At 31.8% G+C, this 19,283-nt stretch overlaps 1 protein-coding gene across 5 annotated transcripts in view; it reads left to right on the top strand.

Moving 5' to 3' along the window:
• The window catches only part of TRAPPC8 (trafficking protein particle complex subunit 8), a 65,861-nt gene that overhangs the window by 13,069 nt on the left and 33,509 nt on the right, over positions 1-19,283 (top strand). For 2 of the 5 annotated variants that reach the window (XM_010946803.3, XM_074352212.1), the window contains 8 exons: positions 677-851; positions 2,948-3,101; positions 5,363-5,456; positions 5,914-6,173; positions 6,530-6,645; positions 7,355-7,505; positions 11,069-11,169; positions 14,530-14,635. In XM_010946803.3, coding sequence (XP_010945105.1) covers positions 677-851; positions 2,948-3,101; positions 5,363-5,456; positions 5,914-6,173; positions 6,530-6,645; positions 7,355-7,505; positions 11,069-11,169; positions 14,530-14,635 — 1,157 coding nt within the window. Of the gene's footprint in view, positions 1-676; positions 852-2,947; positions 3,102-5,362; positions 5,457-5,913; positions 6,174-6,529; positions 6,646-7,354; positions 7,506-11,068; positions 11,170-14,529; positions 14,636-19,283 lie in introns of those variants that run through there. The other 3 variants (XM_010946812.3, XM_045510444.2, XM_045510440.2) reach the window with 3 other exon arrangements.

The following is a 19,283-nucleotide window of genomic DNA, read 5'->3' as shown; positions in this document are numbered from 1 at the left end:
TTTTATTGTTTTTGGTAAATGGCATCCTAGATACAAGACTGGTGTAACTAATTTTTGATTAAAAAATAAGAATACTAAGGGCTTGCTTATTTTTCTTTATCTCCCAACTTGAATATTTCATGCTTCATAGCATTTTTAAGCTATGTTAGAAAGAAAAAAAAAATGTAAACTGTCAGTGTTTACTGCTTTTGCTGACTGCCTCAAAATTAGTTGCTTATGAAAAAACTCATTATTAATAAGTTTTTCTTTTTTTAGTAACCTTTTATAGCTGTTAACCTCCTTTGACAGTTAAGGCTTTTGTTTTCTTAATGAGGCTGCAGAGAAAAATTGAGATGGGATAGAGTATGAAATTGCAGTGAGGTGGAATGGAGGGGAGCAAGATTCAGGAGAATTGTTCCTTTTGTTGATAATTGCACAACTTTCTTATTGTCCATTTTCATGGATTTCCTTATTGTATATGTAAATGATCTAAAAAGCTACCAACAAAAAATCTTTAAGATTTGGAACCTTGTATTACTTAGAAATGTTTAAGAAATTATTTTGCACTTTCAGGAAAACCTGTAAAATCAGATTTTTTTTTTTTTTAGCTCAGAAAATATCTCCCTAAAGTTTATTTTTAAAGGATAATATTTATTATTCAGTGGTAAGTGATAATTACCTTAATATGGTTTACAAGGTATGTTGGTAGCATCATCTAGTGAAGCTGAGCCTGTGGAACAGTTTTCAAAGTTGTCACAAGAACAGCATCGAATTCAGCACAACAATGACTATTCCTACCCCAAGTGGTTTATACCAAATACACTTAAATATTACGTACTTTTACATGATGTAAGTGCAGGAGATGAACAGAGGTAAGCTTTATTTTTTTAATTTTATATTATTTCCTTTTAAATGAGTTAACGTTAATTTGGACATGACTTAAGTTTTAGATACATTTTTCATCCAAAAAAGTAAAAATTTATTACTAAGACTTTTAACTGTATCTCTTATTTGGAGTTACATTCAACAGCTATATCATTTTTTGTTAGATTTCATATGCTTACCCAAATTTTTCTTTCAATATGTGTGTCTATTACGATAATCTATATTCATTTTATACCTATAGGTCTTACTTGTTATTTCTTACTTTATTTGGTATTATTTCTCATTTTTTCTCTTTTCTCTTTCACAGTTTTCCTCTTAATTTTTCACTTTCTGGCTTATATGCACTTCTTTTTTCACTTTTCTCTCTCTCATCAGTTTGTATTTTTAGCCTTGATGTTTTTCACAGTCTCAAAAACACCCAAACACTTCTTATGTTCCCTTTAATATTAGTTATTAGTGATGTGCCATAGTCCTTTTATCTTTGGGATAACAGAATAACTTATCTTTAAAGATAAGTTCTTGAAAAATAAGATAATATTAAAAGCAATTTTACTTTTGTGGCTTTGCAGTTTATTTTTGACTTTTGGTTCGAAATGTGGATCAAATTAATCTTTTGTTTCAAACTTTATTCTGATATCTCAGTGCTATTTAGGATATGCAGTTAAATAATCATTTCTTGCCCTTGTTCTGAGTATAAACCTTCATTTTTAAAATAAGTTTTCCTCAATAAGACCAAAGAATTGTTCTGGCGGTTGCTAATCTTTAGGATTTTTTGACATCATAAACAGTCTGTAGCCTATTGGATAAAGTGTACTGTATAAATAGAAATAATTTGAATTGACTATTAAAATTAGTTTCTGTTGTTTAAATATAGTGTATATCTTCCATATTGAATGGTTGTAATTAGGATATTTAAGTGGTAATTAAAGTGTTAGATCAGTGGTTCTTATGCTTAACAGTGTTATTGGTAAACTGAGTAGATGTTTAGTTTATTGTACTTGAGTGTATATACATACACATATACTTATATTTGTGTTCATATACATTTATAACTATTTTACTTACCCAGCCTTAATTTTATAGTGTGTAGTACAATTTAATTGTTAGGCTTGTAATTTGTATAGTATTAGCATCTGCATTTGAATATGATATGGGATTATTTACATTTTCTTTGGATTATTTATGTGTTTTTTGGCGCCATATGGCTGATTGATTTAAACAAACCTATTTAAATTGTTAGCTCTATGTACCAGAATTTTATTTTCCATCAGAATGTACTGTTTGATTCTTAGGCTGACTTACCATTTGAATCATCCTATCTTCCACCAGCTAACAAGTTTAGTTAACTTAAAGTGAGGAAATCAAAATGCTTTTTTGTTGCATCTGAAGTGAGCTCATGGATTCAGCTATTATAAGTTTTGCAAGAATAAAGGGTGAATTTTCATGTAATAAATACTTTGGCTGCTCTTTTTGCATTTTCTTTCTTTTCTTCCTTTGAGCTTGTTGAGACAGTTGAGGGAAGGGTAAACTATACCAGTGAAAGATGATTTTTTTTTTTTTTTGTGGGGTGGTGTACTGTTTTATCATTTAAACTTCTTTTTTATAAATTTCTGTTCTCTAAGACAGAATTTCCCAAAGTCATATTTCCTGAAGACTAGTGCACATAGTTGAAAGAGTTTCTGATCTGTAAATTAGAAGCTACTCTTTAGAAATTCACTGTATACATTAGCAAATGAAAGGCTCTGAGATGGTCTGCTGCAAAGAAACTGGTTGGCTTTGTTTACTGTAGTTCCCCAAACTGGTTTCACCACCAGAACTTTCTCTTTGAATAACACAGGAGTATCTTGCAAAATTTTGTTCCATGAAACATACTTTGATAACGGTACTTTCAAGTAATAGCCAAGCTAGTTAAATTTCAGTTAGAATCATTATCTTTTTTTTTAATTTTAAATTATTCTACCTCTAACTTTCTGTTTTGTCTTTTGAAGGGACAATTTTTTGATGGTTTTTGTTTTATTTTAATATCTATTACTGCCTAAAGTCTGCTCCCCATTGACTACAGACTTCTCCATTTTTATTTTAGAGCTGAATCAATTTATGAAGAAATGAAACAGAAATATGGAACTCAGGGTTGCTATTTACTTAAAATTAATTCTCGAACATCTAATCGAGCATCAGATGAACAGATACCAGATCCTTGGAGTCAGTATCTCCAGAAAAATAGTATTCAAAACCAGGTATATGTAAAAAACAACAATGAAGCAAACCACAAAAGCTGTGTTTCAGTTTTATGACATAATGGTCTCACTGTAGAATTTTTCATGTCTGGTTTAACCAGTAGAATTGCTGATAGTTATTTTGTAGAGTCTGGCTACTTTTTGATCCATCAGCATGTGAGCTCTCAAAAGCTGTTTTTAACTAACTGCAGTAATCCCTTATGTGTACTCCTTTCAGGTGTATCATATCAATGTTAAATGATCTTTTTCTTAAAAGATGAAAAATGAATTACACAATCAGAATTGAACTAGACTGGCTAGGCATGTAGAGAATAGAATTTTTGGCTTGTACATTTAATTCATTATGAATGCTTACAGTCAATTCTTTATTATCCACATGCTCTGGGGTTGCCTTCCTTCATTTTCAACATGCTGTTCTTATGGCCACCTTTTGGAGCTCATACTTTTTAGGTGGGTGGGCTTTTTTCCCTAACTTTCCTCTGATTTCCTTTTCTTTTGAATTTCTAGGAAGTTTTGTTTCTTCCTAATCTACTCTTCTAATCTAGAGTTCTAGACTACTGTTGTCGTCTGTTGGCTGACGTGTGTGGGTGTAAGATTTCACGCTCTGTCCAACTTTTAAGATAGAATTTTATGTCATTTGGTAGTAGCCATATGCCAAGTTCCTATGCTTAGTTCAGATAATCAAGAGTTGACTGTTTTTTGTTTGGAAGGAGGATTTCTTAAGTAGATGGAAAAAAAATAATATATATATATTTTTTGTATAAGTAAACTACATTATGTACTTTATGTGATATTATTTTAAGAAATATGAATTATAAATTTTATGTAATTTTTGATGTTCTAATATAAATATTGTTTAATTTATATTTTTAATTTATGTATATTTATATATATTTATAATTTATATTTATATATATTATATATTTAATTTATATTTTTATTTGCTTTATTTTTCTATCTTATATATGGGATTTTAAATTCAGATACAGTGCTCTACTAATATTTTACTCACTTTAATATTGAGGTGATTATTGACGTTTTTTAAGATAATGCTGGGGAAATCAATTATATGTCGATTAAAAAAAAACAAGATAATGCTGGGGGAAAGTGTCTGAGAGAAAAAGAACCAGTTGGATGTGAAGGAGCTTTATTTTTTAAGTGGTGTTTCAGAGCCACACTCAGAATAGGAACAGTATTGGAATATTCAGTTTAGAATCCAGCCATCTAAGATTGCGAAGGGGAACATAATAAGTCAGATTGCCCAGTTTGGGAACTTTTAACAGAAGACAGAACTATCAGACTTTCTACAGCTTAGAATCCTAGAATCCCAGAATTGAAGGATAGTTTAAAGGGTGTCAAATCCAACCCCTGTCCTAGTGCTTTAATTTCCTTTAAACCTATTAATGACCTCATCTAGTGAAGGTGCTGTCTTCTCAGGTGACCTGTTCCATGTTTGAGCAGCTTGAGGATCAACCAGCATTTTTCTCTCTTTGCTTGTACTCAGTCCTGTGTACAGTTTTCCATTAAGACAACTTTAAAAGTACAGAAGATAGCTGTCATGTCCCTTTTTTTATTTTTCTAGGCTAATTATACTGTTTTTTAAAACTTTTTCTTAAATGTTGTTTTTAGACTGTTTGTCCTGATCGTCTTCCTCTTAATAAGGTCTACTTGATACATTTTCCTGTAAGTGTAGCACTCAGAATAATACCTTATATTACTAGTGGTCTCAGAGTAGTCTGGGTACTTTTAGTTTAAATTTTTTTGTTGTTGGCTGAGAAATCAGTGCCCTTTGTACAAGTAAATGTTTCATTGCTTATTTTTCCAAAACACTTCTGTGTATTCAGAATGCATTCCAACACTGCATCCGTGATCCAGGAGATGCTGTACCATTCTTCTTTTTCACTCCTGCTTGACTAGTAGTCCATCTATCTTGCCATTATTCCTTATGTAGAAACATATACAGGTATTTATATAGGCATATGCATATCACATATAAGCAGACTGAGATAGAAGTAATTTGAATTCAGAAGAATTAGAATAGTAGATTGAATGTGAAAGGGAATTTAGGAATATAGTAGGTGTGGATTGGAGTGACAGAATATGATACATGGAAGAAGTTAAGGATTTGGAGGATTGGAAGGAAAGAGTTGCTGTGGCAAAAAAATGAAGCCTAGTTAGTAACCATGGTTGTTGATGGATTTGTTGGTATCTTAAATATGATTAAATGTAACTGTTAATGCTTTTTTATTTTATTTTAATAGGAATCATATGAAGATGGCCCTTGTACTATAACTTCAAATAAGAATTCTGATAGTAACTTGCTTTCATTGGATGGATTAGATAACGAAGTCAAAGGTCTTGATATACTTTCTCTAAGTTTCTCTTTTGATTGAAAATATGCACTGTTGTCAAAGCATGCTAATCTTTATACATGAAAGATGGGGGAAATTTGCATAATGAAAAAGGATAATGGGCAGGTTAGCTTTTCCTGTGAAGATTTTATTGAGTTATTTGACTTTGGTGTTTTGTTATAATTTTTCTTACTGGTTAATTGTGCTATTTAAAAGTAATTCTTTATTTTTTAACATTATTTTTCTTCACTTATTTACGTGAATTTTAAAGTTTCTAGTATCTGTAACAAATATTAACCCAAGCATTGTAATTTTAGGGGGAAAACATTAATATTATTGTCTTAGACTTCTAAGACAGAAAATTAAAGAGTTTCAACATTCTTTTTTTTCTTTAGCAGTATAGTAGTAATATCACAATTTTCTGTTGCTTTCTGAGAGTAAAAGAAAGATCTGTTTTTCAGTAGATGGCTTACCAAATAACTTTAGAGCTCACCCACTTCAGTTGGACCCATCCGGTGACTCTTCTAACAGCATTGATGGCCCAGATCACATAAAATCTGCTTCATCATTACACGAAACAAAGAAGGCAAATACTGGAATTATTCATGGTGCATGTTTAACCCTTACTGATCATGATAGAATTCGGCAGTTTATACAGGAGTTCACGTTTCGGGGCCTTTTGCCACATATAGAGAAAACAATTCGGCAATTAAATGATCAGGTAAGAATTTTTGTATTAGTATTTTAAAAAATTTAAGTAGATAGTAAACTTGAGAATAGAGCAGTGTAAGTTATTTAAATGTAAGAATTTAAGTTTTTCTTTTAAAAATAGACTGTTATTAGGATTTACTAATACTACTGTCAGTAATGCAGTTCTACTAAATCCTAGAAGAGGCTTATTTATTTTCCCTAGGGATTTTGTCAGCATTTTGGACAGTTTTCTTTAAATCAGTGTTGTTAAAATGCACATTTGTTTACTCTTTAGACTTTTTACTTATTTAAAAGTTCTTCTTTTGTATGTAAAAGAAAAATATTAAATTCTTACGTTTGTCAACATATTTAATTTTTTTTCCTTAGCTAATATCAAGAAAAGGTTTGAGTCGATCTCTATTTTCTGCAACTAAAAAATGGTTTAGTGGCAGTAAAGTTCCAGAAAAGAGCATTAATGAACTAAAAAATACATCTGGATTGCTGTGAGTAAAATACTATTGTTTTTAGTTTTCCTGTATTTAACTCTGATTAGTATTTGACTATATGATGTTCTGCAAAGAAATGTCTGTCTCTTTAGTTTCTTAGTTTCGTACTGATTCAGAATTCAGGTAGGTAAGAATAGTGATCATGAGTAAATTATATTAAATTTAAAAAACTATAAGTAATTGGATATCTAAAAATAAACAAGATAACAAGGCAGGTCACTTTATTTTGGGTCTGCTTTCCTGTTTGTAAAAAGATGGAGTTAGATTAGGAATTCATTAATAACTTTCAGTTAAATAGTGTGGTCTAGTGATTCTAAGACATGGCATATATTTAGAAATTTTGTTTAATATAAACTCCTGTTTTAAGGGAAAATAAAATTCATTTTGGATTTTCATTTTTTTCCTGCTGTATATAAAGGTAAGACACTTGGATTTGATCATTTACTTCATAATTTGACTATAGGGAAGATGCTTGCCTACTATTGAGAAGTTCTCAGTGCAGGGGTATAAATTATATAAATACAGATGTAACTGTTTCCAGATATCTTTGAAAAATGACACTCTGTCCCTGGAGGTAGAATTCTTACACAGCAGGGTCAGTTTTTCTCATGTTCTGTGCAGTCAGGCATCTTGTTAGACATTTTTTAATGTTTAATGGTTTAGAAGTCATAAATTATAAATTACTTTTCTTATTTTGTATTTACAGGTATCCTCCAGAAGCACCAGAGCTTCAAATCAGGAAAATGGCTGACTTATGTTTTTTGGTGCAGCACTATGATTTGGCTTACAGTTGCTATCATACTGCGAAGAAGGATTTTCTTAATGATCAAGCAATGCTTTATGCAGCTGGTGCCTTGGTTGGTATTGTATAGTAGTAGTATTTCTTATTTCTGTTACCATAAATGACCTAGACATTTTTCTTTATGAAGTGACAAAATACTCGAGGATAAAGTTGTACTCAGGTAGCATACAATGTTTATAGGTTTTGAATTTATTTATGATTTGATGGATTTTTCTTAGACTAGTGTGTTCAAACATGGCAGTGTATGAGTCTTGGTTTCTTAGGTTTGTTTAGTACTTCCTATTTAATTTGAATTACACTTTTTATAGTAGTCACAGGATAAAAACTTTTTTTTTTAAGAAGATGCTTTTTTGGCCTTTTGAAAACTGATTTTTAAATTGCATGAAATGTTTTTTCTGATCTAAGACTACATATTGGTTAAGGACATGTACTTCAGTGCGAGTCTTTCCTCTTGGGTAAGTTGCTGAACATCTCTAAGCCTCAGTTTTCTCATCTGTAAAATGTGAATCCTAGTGACATAGGGTTAGATAAGATATAAGGCATATAAAGTACTTAGCACACTACCTTGTATATAATAAGGCAGTGTTAGTTTTTGTAATTGATATCAAACCTAGGTGTTTCAGAGTTTTTTATACTTGTTGCCTTATATCCTTTTAATATATTTGAAAAGTTGTCATAAGTATTTTGTAATCTGCTTTCTGTGCTTAGAAAAGAGTAAACTAGCGCTGTTACTTTCAGCATAGTCTTTTGAAAAACATGTATGCTATAAACAAGTGTAAATAATAAAAATACAAAAGAACTCTACTTCATTGGTAATTGTCATATAAGTACTTGTTTAATAACTGCCATTTTGCATTATTTTAATACCATTTATGTATAAAACAAATAGGTAACTTAAAATTGTAAAGCTGAAATAGCAAAATTATATTATTGTTTCTTTTTATTTCTTAGTATTTTTAATTAAAAAAAAGTCAGCTAACTTTTAAAAAACCTTTAGAAACTGAAAATGTGCTATCTTTATGAATGGAAGTGTTTGAAAAATTGTATGAATTGTCTTTGGCTAGACATTCTCTAATCTTTTATTTTAGTCGCCTAATATAAACTAATATGAAATCACAAATACTTAAATGTTATTTCATTAATACCTTACAACACAGGTATAAGTTTATAATTATAAAATTGTACATAATGTAGTTGCAAATTGAAAGTTTGTAGGTAAAAATCTTAAAGTATGGCAAAAAATTTCTATGATTTTTATGGTGTGTAAGCTTTTTCGTTTCTATCTACAGTTTGGTAAATACTGCGTTTAAACCATTTAGATGTAGACATATTAGCAGCGGCTATATGAGAGAAAATTGTTTAACACTGGAAAATAAAGGCATATCTGCTGTAACATATTTATGCGTACCTGAAAATCTTCATAGTCTGTGACAGCTGCCCAAAAAATAATAGGCCCTGAAGGAAAAAATAGAGCTGGGACAGTCCTTTTAAATCCTGTGTATCTTTGTAACCAGAACATAAATTGGTTGTGTGAAGCAGCTTAGCATGGCTTACCTCAAGGAATAAAAAAAAATACACAAAACCAATATGTGAACACTGGGGTGGGGAAGAGGAGCTTGTAACCAGCGGAGCTGCCGTGAAGGTGAGCGTGTAAGGAAGCGCAGCCAGCCTCGAGCCAAGAGCTGTGTAAGGCTGGAGGGTGGGAGCTCGTGTCTCTGGAGAGACACCCTGCCCCGCAACTCCTCCCCGTACAAACAAAATATGGGCATTTATTTTATGTTGTCTTAAAATACAGATGAAAAAAGCTCCTGCTTGTGCAACAGCTAAGCTCAGAGCTTTTTCCCTTCCTAGTGAAGGTTATAATTGTATAGTTGTTGGTTTTGATCCCCTTGCCTAAGAAAAATAGTTTATGAATGAGTAAAAATTCTATTTGTACTGATATCACTCTCCTATTTACCATTCACATAATAGCTAGTTGATAACAGACTATACTGCCTGATTTTTTCGATGAAAATTATAGATGTTAAGTTACGGTAACTATAAAGTTAAAATATATATCACAGTAAAACCAATAATGGGAATTTTTAGAGAATAGTGGATTTTTTTGTAGTTTAATTTGTCATAACTAACTGAATATTAAGTAGATCATTCCAGTTCTTGATGAAAGCCTTTGTAAAATGTATTAATCCATTGTTGTCAACTATAAGAAATGATTTAATGGCTGAATATTTGAAGATTGTGCAGTAACTTGGAATGATCATTCTGAATGTTTTTATTGTATCTGTAGCAATTGTCAGTTTGTGTATATATTGATTTAATATTTCTTATAGAATTAAATTAGAAAATAACTTAGAATTTGGGACCTTTTTTTTACAGGACTTTTTTTTAGTACACTTTTATTGATGCGACTATGTATACGTAGTATATATAGTTCATATGCAGCAAATATGCATATGCATATGCAGTTCATATGCAGTGTATTTTTTGTACAATATTATACCATATATGCAATGTGTTAGTTTTTTGTATAATATAGAACCATATATATATTCATTATGTATATTAGTTAAAATATAAACGAGTTAAAGCATGACATTTCAGAGCTGTAGAAAATTTCATCACATAGAAATGATGTATTTTCATTCAGTTTCTTCAATAATTTTGGAGCTGACACTGTGCTGGGTGCTGAGGATACAGAGATACTGTGAAACAGATACAGTTCACTTGTCAGGTTAAAGTCTTTAATCATATCTGTCTTTAGGTAATTACATTATTTCTGTATTTTTTTTCTATTTGAAAAACTGTTGCAGAAAAATATGTTTGTTTGTTCTAAAAGTGGATTAGCATTAACAACTTTTCCCCCCAATTTATGAAAGTTTTATTTATTTCTAGTTAAATTTTTGTTAAAACTTGGTCTATATGAGACCACAGGTATGGACATAATAGAATATTTTACTCAAAAGCCAATACCTTTATTTTATCTTCACTTCTGAATCCTTTAGCACTATTGTATATTACATGAATTATTAACAAGGGAATGAGTTTTTAAAATGAGTTTTAAGAAGTCCTAGAAAATTGAGAGTAATGTAGATCTCAGAAATTGTCTTTGTGCCTTCTGTATGATATAGGATATAAACTATAGAGTGTGTAAATAGCTGAAAAGTTATACAGTGCAAGCTGTTGTGGGCCCTGATTTCAAATTTCAAAGCCAGTAAATTGGAAAGAGATGCACTTTATTTTGTCTCTCTTTCTATTCTGTCATTGGTCTATTCTCTACTCATTAAGGAATAGGGGATAAGGAGGAGGTGGTAGTAGAAATCTTAAGCTGGGCTCACTTGGTGGTTTTATATAACATAACTGAAAGTTTTTACTAGGTCTTCTTAAAAAAATCTCATTTAAATACTGAATGACAGACTTTGGAATTTGACTGGAGAATTTTATACTTATATGACTGGCATATAAGTATATTTTTCTAAGTCTGCATTAGGCTATTAAATTTATGTATGTGGATACATAAAAAAACTCAGCAAACTTCATTCCTGTTTGTAGGCTTCCTGAATACTATACTATAAGAGTATCCTCCTTTTAAAATATTATAAACAATTTCTTTTCCTCTAGGAAATGGCAGCAGTGTCAGCTTTTCTTCAGCCAGGAGCACCTAGGCCATACCCTGCACATTATATGGATACAGCAATCCAGACGTACAGGGATATCTGCAAGTAGGTGACTAGAGTGTTTATGTTTTATCCATTTCAAGGTACATTTGACATTTATATTGTTATTAGATATAAATGGTTCTTTGTCTTCTATGCTTTAAACTTAAATAAGCTCCCAAATCAATTTAATATAGTCATGGACAAGATGAGGTGATCTTTTAAAATTAGTATTTTATTACATTCTCCTTTCCTTTCCTATTTTGTTAGATTTGTGTCTCGGAATTTGTTATATGTAATGTTGAGATTATATGTTTGATTGAGTGATTTGTGTTTAAGGGACATCTCTAACTACACTGAAGCCAGATATTATGCAGTTTGAACATTCTTTGTTAAATAGGCAAATACAAAGAGTTAAAGAATGGTTCGAGTAAGAAAATGAGAAGTGTTTCTGTACACATAGTGCATTCTGTTGGAACTCTATAGGAGTTAGAAATCACCACCTGAAAAGAAAGGTGGTTGGGATTTGATAGCCGTGAAGACATTTCAGGAATTGCTGTGGAACAGTGTTTTGGATATAGCATTACTGGTGAAAAGGAATAGAGCCCGGATTGGGTTAGAAGATTTGTGTGTGTGGAAAGGTGTTTTGAGAGAAATCAGTGTAGGAGAGCTTGAATTCTCATTCATTATTATTTTTAAGCTGTAGTTAAGATTTATGTAATAGTAAATGGGGACTTACTGAGTATTTGAGTAGAGCCTCGACATAATAAAAGTTATTTTTCCGGAAGATTTTAATATGACTTTTCTGTGTAGAATGGACGAGTTAGAAGACAGAGACACCGAGGCAGTTTTATCTCCTATAATATTGAAATAGAAGTAGTAGTAGTCATAGCGATGTGTTTACAACACATCACTAGTAATAATAATGAACATTTATTTAGTGCTCAGCATTTGCCACTGTGCTTAAGTAATTTACATGCTTACTTAATCTTTACAACAAACCTGTGAAATGGTGGGTACTATTATTATCCCATTTTACAAACAAGGAGATTGAAACTTAAGAGTTTAATTTGCCCAAGAGCACGCAGCTAATAAACGGTGGAGCTAATATCAAATCCTGCCCCTTATACTTTCTATAATCTGTTTGAGAATATATTTGGAGATTCTGGCAGGAGGAACAGGCTCCTGTCAAAGAGGAACCTTTGAAGGATTCTGAAAAGGAAAGATTCAGAAGATAGAACAACTGTGAGAGTGGGACAGTAAGGAAGCCAGAGTAGCAAAGTCCTTTTTCAGGAAAGATTTTCCTTGTCTTCAGGAAGTGCAGAGCTTTTGGAGAGATGCACATAGAGTGGTGGAAAAGAAAAGTAGGTAATACCAAGTGGCCCAGATAGCCAAATAAGTTGCGGCCTCTGGTTTTGTCCTCCTGGTTGCAGCAAGCTGTGTGCTTTTTCTAAATACACACTTACTGTCATGCATTTACCTTATAATCTTCATTCGAAGTTACCATAATTGGTAAGATTTATTACCAATTTAATAAGTATTTTGGGATAAATTAGAAACAGTGCATGAATCATACATACCAATTTTAAGAAGCTTTAAGAAGCTCAGAAATACTAAAATGTAAATAATTTTTTTTAAAATACAGGAAATACAGTATTATTTTTGCAATACCATCATCTACTTAGAATGCCAGGCTCCACTTTCTAACTGATGAGATCCTATTTATCCTTATGAATTTCTTTCCCTTTATGAAGCCTTCCCTTCTCTCCTTTATCTCCCCGAATCATAATAAAAGTCAATCGTACCCTATTTATATCACTTTTATATGATCTGTTTCTATTTTTAGGTAGAGATTGTGTCATGGAAACACTTGACTCCTTAGCACTTCCACTGCCTGACACAAATGACTTTTTAAAATATTACTTAAATAAACAAACTAATTAAGTCCTAGACTTGGTAGCTTTGTGACTTAATAACTGATCACATGGGGAAATAGGTGAGGAATCAACCATAAAACAATTATGTTAAGATTTATAAACTTAACAAAATTCTGTAAGACCTGAGCATATTTGAACATATTGTAGTATATGAGTAGGTGCTGGCAAGAAGGAGTTAGTCTTTTGTGTTCATTAAAATATTCTCAGATATTCATAAATATCAACCCTCTGAGAAAAATCATGAGTTGTAGAAAGTTTATGGTAGATCACTATGGTAAGTTTTGAAAGTAATAAATTGTATTTTCTGATATTTTTAAAAGTTAGTAAACTTTGGTTGTAATTTTAAGATCAAGTGGTATTTTGATACAAGGGTTAGAAAGTAAAATGAGGAAACTTTACTGCTACAGTTGGCACTTGAACAAGATGGATTTGAACTGTGTGGGTCCACTTTTACATGGATTTTTTTCAAGAAATACGTACTACACTATGACATGATCTGAGGTTGGTTGAATCCACGGATGCGGAACTATGGATACTAAGGGCCAACTGCAGATTTTTGGCTGTGCCAAGGGGTCAGCGACCTTAACCCCTGTGTTGTTCAAGGATCAACTGTATTTCTCAACAAAAGGATCCCATTGTAATTTCACAGAATGTTTTCATTTATTTTATTATTTAAGAACAAGTGATCCAATTTTAGATTATTGACAGTAGTAGTCCACAAAGAAAAAATCAACTGATTTTGCGTTTTTACAGAAAGATTTTGCTCAGAAATAGTCAGGCAACACTGGCTCCTTGCTGCCTCCAAGTGAAACATCTCAGTGATAACTGCCAGAGAGAAAATGCCTAATTATTCCTAAAAGTAGTCAGTAAAATGAAACACACATAACCAGAGCTTGCAATAAGGAAGGAGAAAGAGATATGGGTGAAGTGTTTATATTCCTTCCTGTTTAAAAGCAAGTTTTGTTAACTAACTGCTGGTTCAGAGATACCAGTTAGGTTCTAGCTTTTTCATACATGAAATGAGGCTTCATATTGTATTCTTACTACAAAATTATACAATGATAAAAAGTTTTGATGAGTTATGAGAATTCTCTGAAGTTTTTTTTTTTCAACCTTTTTGTTAAGTGGAAAACATGGACACGGATTTCTTTTTATTTGAAAACTAGAATTATAAACTTTTGTTGAACACATGGTTACTGTGATGTACTAAAATATGACTATAGTGCTAATTATGTTTTTTTTTAAATTTTTTATCGAGTTATAGTCAGTTTACAATGTTGTGTCAATTTCTGGTGTACAGCTCAATTTTTCAGTCATACATGAATATACATATATTCATTTTCATATTCTTTTTCACCGTGAGCTACTTCAAGATCTTGAATATATTTCCTTGTGCTGTACAGTATAAACTTGTTTATCTATTCTATATATACCTGTCAGTATCTACAAATCCTGGCTAATTATGTTTTTCTTGTCTTTTTTTCTTTAGGAATATGGTATTGGCTGAAAGATGTGTATTGCTTAGTGCTGAAATCTTAAAAAGCCAAAGCAAATACTCGGAGGCTGCAGCTCTCCTAATACGGTTGACCAGTGAGGTACTGAAACTGTATAGTATTAGTTTTAATTAGTATTGTTTCATATTTTTTAAAAAGTGTTTATTTTTTGCTCGAGGGGTTATGCAAAATAAAATTTGAAGGGATTCTCTCTTTGGGAATTTACAACCTGGCTACTTTAGTAATTTGTTGAATTAATTTTAAATGCAGAATTTTGTAAACTGAATTTATTTTGTTTACACACTTTTAAGTCTGCTTTATTATTAAAAACAAACATGCACTGTGTATCTTCTACAAATTAGATTTTGACTTCTGGATAACAATATTTAAACCAACATGCATATGCATCATTCCTAATGTAAAATCGACATTTAAAAAGGATACTCAGGAATTTTTAAATTTTATTTTCACTCATATGAACTTGTTAAAAATCATGTTAAGCATTTAAAAATCTGGATTATGAATTTTTCAAAAGGGAGAAAAATCCATTTTTAGTTGCGATTGAAGGTTTACACCAGCCATTAAGTTGCATTGACTAAAGGCTTGTGAAGAATGGCAGTAATTCCTTGTCGGTATGATTAAAGACATACTTTTTAAATGAATGCTCAAAAATAGTAAAAACAAAATCAAGCACCTTTGTTTGCCCCTTAGATATTAATGTACCCTGGGGTTTTAATCCTTGGACCACTGTCCTTTTTTATTCTATACATGTTTTGGGTAATCTGTTCACAGTCATGATTTTCACTCTCAAATCTGTCTCCAACCTGATGTCTTCTTGAACTTTTAGATTTGTATAGCTAGCTGACTTTTAGATTTATCTGCTCAATAACTAAACTTGCACTTTCTTACCTTATAGAGCATGGTCTTAAATTATAACCAGCCAGCTCCTCATTTGCTCAAGGCAGAAACTACTTGAAATGTATTCTTCTATGCTGTCAGTGACACAATTAGGGGATTTTTTTTTAACTTCTTAAATATATTTTCTGTTTATATCTTTTGAGTATTTTACTTCTCTCTCTTTTTTAAAATCCCTCCTACTATTGTCCTGGTTCATGTTCTTAATATCCTTCTCCTGGGCTGTAGCCCTTTTCCGCTTTCTTCACCTAATTTGGTAGTCCCGATGTCAGTCCTGTCCTTCAGTCTTGTGCAGTACCCAGATTGTTCTAAGTGTCTCTGTCCTGCCCTCTCACATGTAAGACCTGATTTGTCATATTGTATTGGGAATCATATTTAATCGGTTAGCTTCTTGAGAGTAGGGAACTACGTTGCTTTCTGCATTTTTATCCCTAGTGCCTAGCACTGGGCTTGATGTATGGTATATGATTTACAGATGTTTGTTGAACTGAACCATTAACTATTCTAAAAAAGTTTCTGTAAGATATAACTAAGTAGGCTAAAGAATGATACTAAAAATGTTTAATAATTGGTATTGCATGGACACTGTCCGATACGAATAGTTGCTGGACGTAAACTATTTAGTAGAGCTGAAAATAGGCTCTTGAGTGTGTTAATGTTCTGTATTGTATTAAATAATCTTAACTTAGGTTTGAATATGTTGCTCTGTTTTTCAACCTAGAGATTATCAGTGAATGTAAAAGGAATTTATGGTTTAGGAGCTTGAATAAAATTTCTTTGGAGCGTATTCTTCTGTCTGCATTGTAACCTTATTATTTTCTTTCATTGTTCTTTTTCCTTTCCAACTCTTTGTTTTAACCTTTCTTTTTCAAACCTGGATGATTTATTTTATCGTAAAATACTGGGAAATTTGTCATTTTTGTTTACTACTTTGGAGTGATGGATGGAGGTAAATGTGATATATTTCCCCAGAAATTGTGATTTTTCAGTGGCCCTTCCTGCTGTACCTTTCAGATATTTCTTTCAGATAACATGAAAGTAGAGACTGCTAGGCATAAGGTGTCTAAGATTGTTAAATTTTAACTAATACTTTGTATTTATTGTAATTTTGTTAACTAGAAAGGCTGTATAAAATGAAAAGTGCACTCGTCCTGAGGGTAGGAAACTGAGTTATATAGTCTTCACTGTCACGAATTCTTTTTCCTAGATTTTTTTAGTGTCATTATAGCAAAAGACAGCTGTGAGGCCTGGATGAAAAGAGTTGTGCTTGACTTTATTTTTTGGACTGTAAGTTTATAGGCAAGTGGATCTTACTGTGTTACACTCTGGGATTTTCAGCAAGGCAGAGCAAACCCAGCTTAATGATAAACATGCCACATTTACCAGCATATTACGTCTAAATTTGGTGCTTAAGACATGATACTTTCCCCCTTCTTGTGTCTCCATTTCTGTGTTGAACATTTATTCTGGTCTTATAACCCTTTTTGTCTGTTGCTCCACCTAAATACAATAAATCCGTTTCTCAGGGATAGTAATAGCAGCAGTTTTTTAAAATAAATTTCTCCAGCTTGGGAGGAACTGTTCCTATGGTAAATTGATCAGATGCTAGCACCTTCCTATTAATTTCACAATTATGCAAAGAAAAAAATTTTAGTGCCATGCCATCCTAGAGATTTGATTCAGTTAAGTTTGTGCAGCCGGTGCCTTTATCAGCTGTTTTTTTAATGGAAGTTGTCTGTTGAAGCCTCTACTTCAAATGATTTTTTTCCCCTTTATTTATCCTGATATTTTAAGTTAATATTGCCTTTTTGGCTTTTGTTTAAATTACATTTTGGTTGTGGGTGAAGTTCATAGGCTGGAGTTCTTGTTGAAGTGGTGTCATGGGGTTTTTTCCTTAGTTCCTTATAGAACGTATGTAATAGACTTGTCATAGCATGGATGTGAACTACCACTAAAATTAAAATTTGTTCTTTAACTCATTCAGAGCCTCTGCTTTCTGCATAAAACTGTCACTTTGTGAAATTCTTCCATTTTTATTCCATCAACCCTGATGGCAGTTGCCATTCTTTTTAGAGCTCTATTTTTTGTTTTCAAAGTAGTGCTTTTTCTACTTTAGTTGTCACCGTCAGGAACTAAATGAACAAAGCTGCAGTGAGTTATGAATGCAGGGTGTTTAGCTCTGAAAATTGATTCTTTCTCAGGAAACAGCTTTGCTGGATCCAAGGGGCAGAGTTTGCTTCAGCTAAATTAACATATGCCCTGGACTTCCAGGTCTCTCTTGAATTGGTCAGTCTGATTAAATTTGAGAATGCTGAGGGTTTACTGTGCTGGTTCTCAAATGGATTGTGCATTAGAATCATTTACACACTATCAAAGATATCTAGGGCATATTCCTTATCTTAATCAGGATGTCCAGGATTGCTGCCCATCCAAGTTTTGCAGGTTGATGAAGCTTTGTAGACAGTTAAATATTTTTATGCTGTGTGTGTGCATATATGTATGTGTGCATGGAATAAACTTAAGAAATTTATGGGACTTAAAGAAACTGAGGCTCTGCTGAGAAGCCTAAATAAAATTCCAAAATGGAAGATGTAATTGGAGGGAATTATCTGTTCTAGGTATTAAAATGCTTATAAAGCTAGAGAAATTAAAACTGTTCACAATGATCAGAATAGAGAGAGTAATGCAATAGAATGAGGATTTAAATAATACATATGATTAGCTGTCATTATATTAGTGGGGAATGTTAGGTTCACTGGGTGGTACTGTGACATCTGATTAGCTGTTTGATTCCTGTCTTATTCATTACATGGTAATATAATTATAGCTTGACTAAGTATAATATTAAAAAAAAACACAAAACCTAGAAGAAAATATGGAGAGCATTTTTTTAAATCTAGAATTGATAACATTCTTTCTTAGTTTGATGCAATATTTTGAGACCATAAAGGCAAAGATAGTATGTTTGACTACTAAAGAATGAACTCTTTCATGTCAAAACTGGGAAATACTATTGTAAGTGTATTCAAAAGCCTAATATTGATTAAGTATACAAAAAGCTCTAACAAACCAGATAATCACAAAAACCCATTTACCAATGAGCATAAACAGGCAATTCACAGAAAAAGTACAAAGACCGTTAAACATACGGAAGATGAACAGCCTTATTAGTAAAGAAAAATTTATGTTGAGGAACAAAGTATTATTTTTCTTTTATAAAAAGGTAAAAAGTGGTTTTGATGATTTTTGGCTGAGTAGAGTGGAAAACGAACTCTCATTCTCTGTTGATGGGAATTTTTATTGGTACAGCTTTTTTGGTACCAGTTTGGCTATTATATCGATCAGAATTTGAAATATATGTGTAGTTTTTATTAACTCAGCACTTCTACTTCCAAAAGTTTGTCTAATAAAAATATTTGTATAGTTACTCAAAAATGTTTTTATAAAGATGTTTATTGAAGCATTTTTTGTAGTAATAAAAGTATGTAGCAATATGAAATCAATTGGAGACTATTAATAAATTATGGTCCATTGTACAGAATACAATGTATTTTAAAATAAATGAGAGATGTAGATGTCTTGGGAAGATGTCCATGATACTAGGTTAAAAAGCAAGGTAAAGAATACTCTGTACATTATTATTTACATATAAAGAAGTATGTGTATGAAAAAATTTGTTGTACTTAACATATAAGCACATAAATATATATATAAAAATATGGAGAGCGAGAAATGACTCAAACCAACACCACACGGTAACTGCAGTTACCTCTGGCAAATCAGCTGAGGCATGAGATGGGAAAGAAAGATGCTCACTTTTTTTCTTCAAACATTT

This window comes from Camelus bactrianus, chromosome 24 (assembly GCF_048773025.1).
Source record: "Camelus bactrianus isolate YW-2024 breed Bactrian camel chromosome 24, ASM4877302v1, whole genome shotgun sequence".
NCBI lineage: Eukaryota > Metazoa > Chordata > Mammalia > Artiodactyla > Camelidae > Camelus > Camelus bactrianus.
This window is presented reverse-complemented; position numbering and strand designations above follow the sequence as displayed.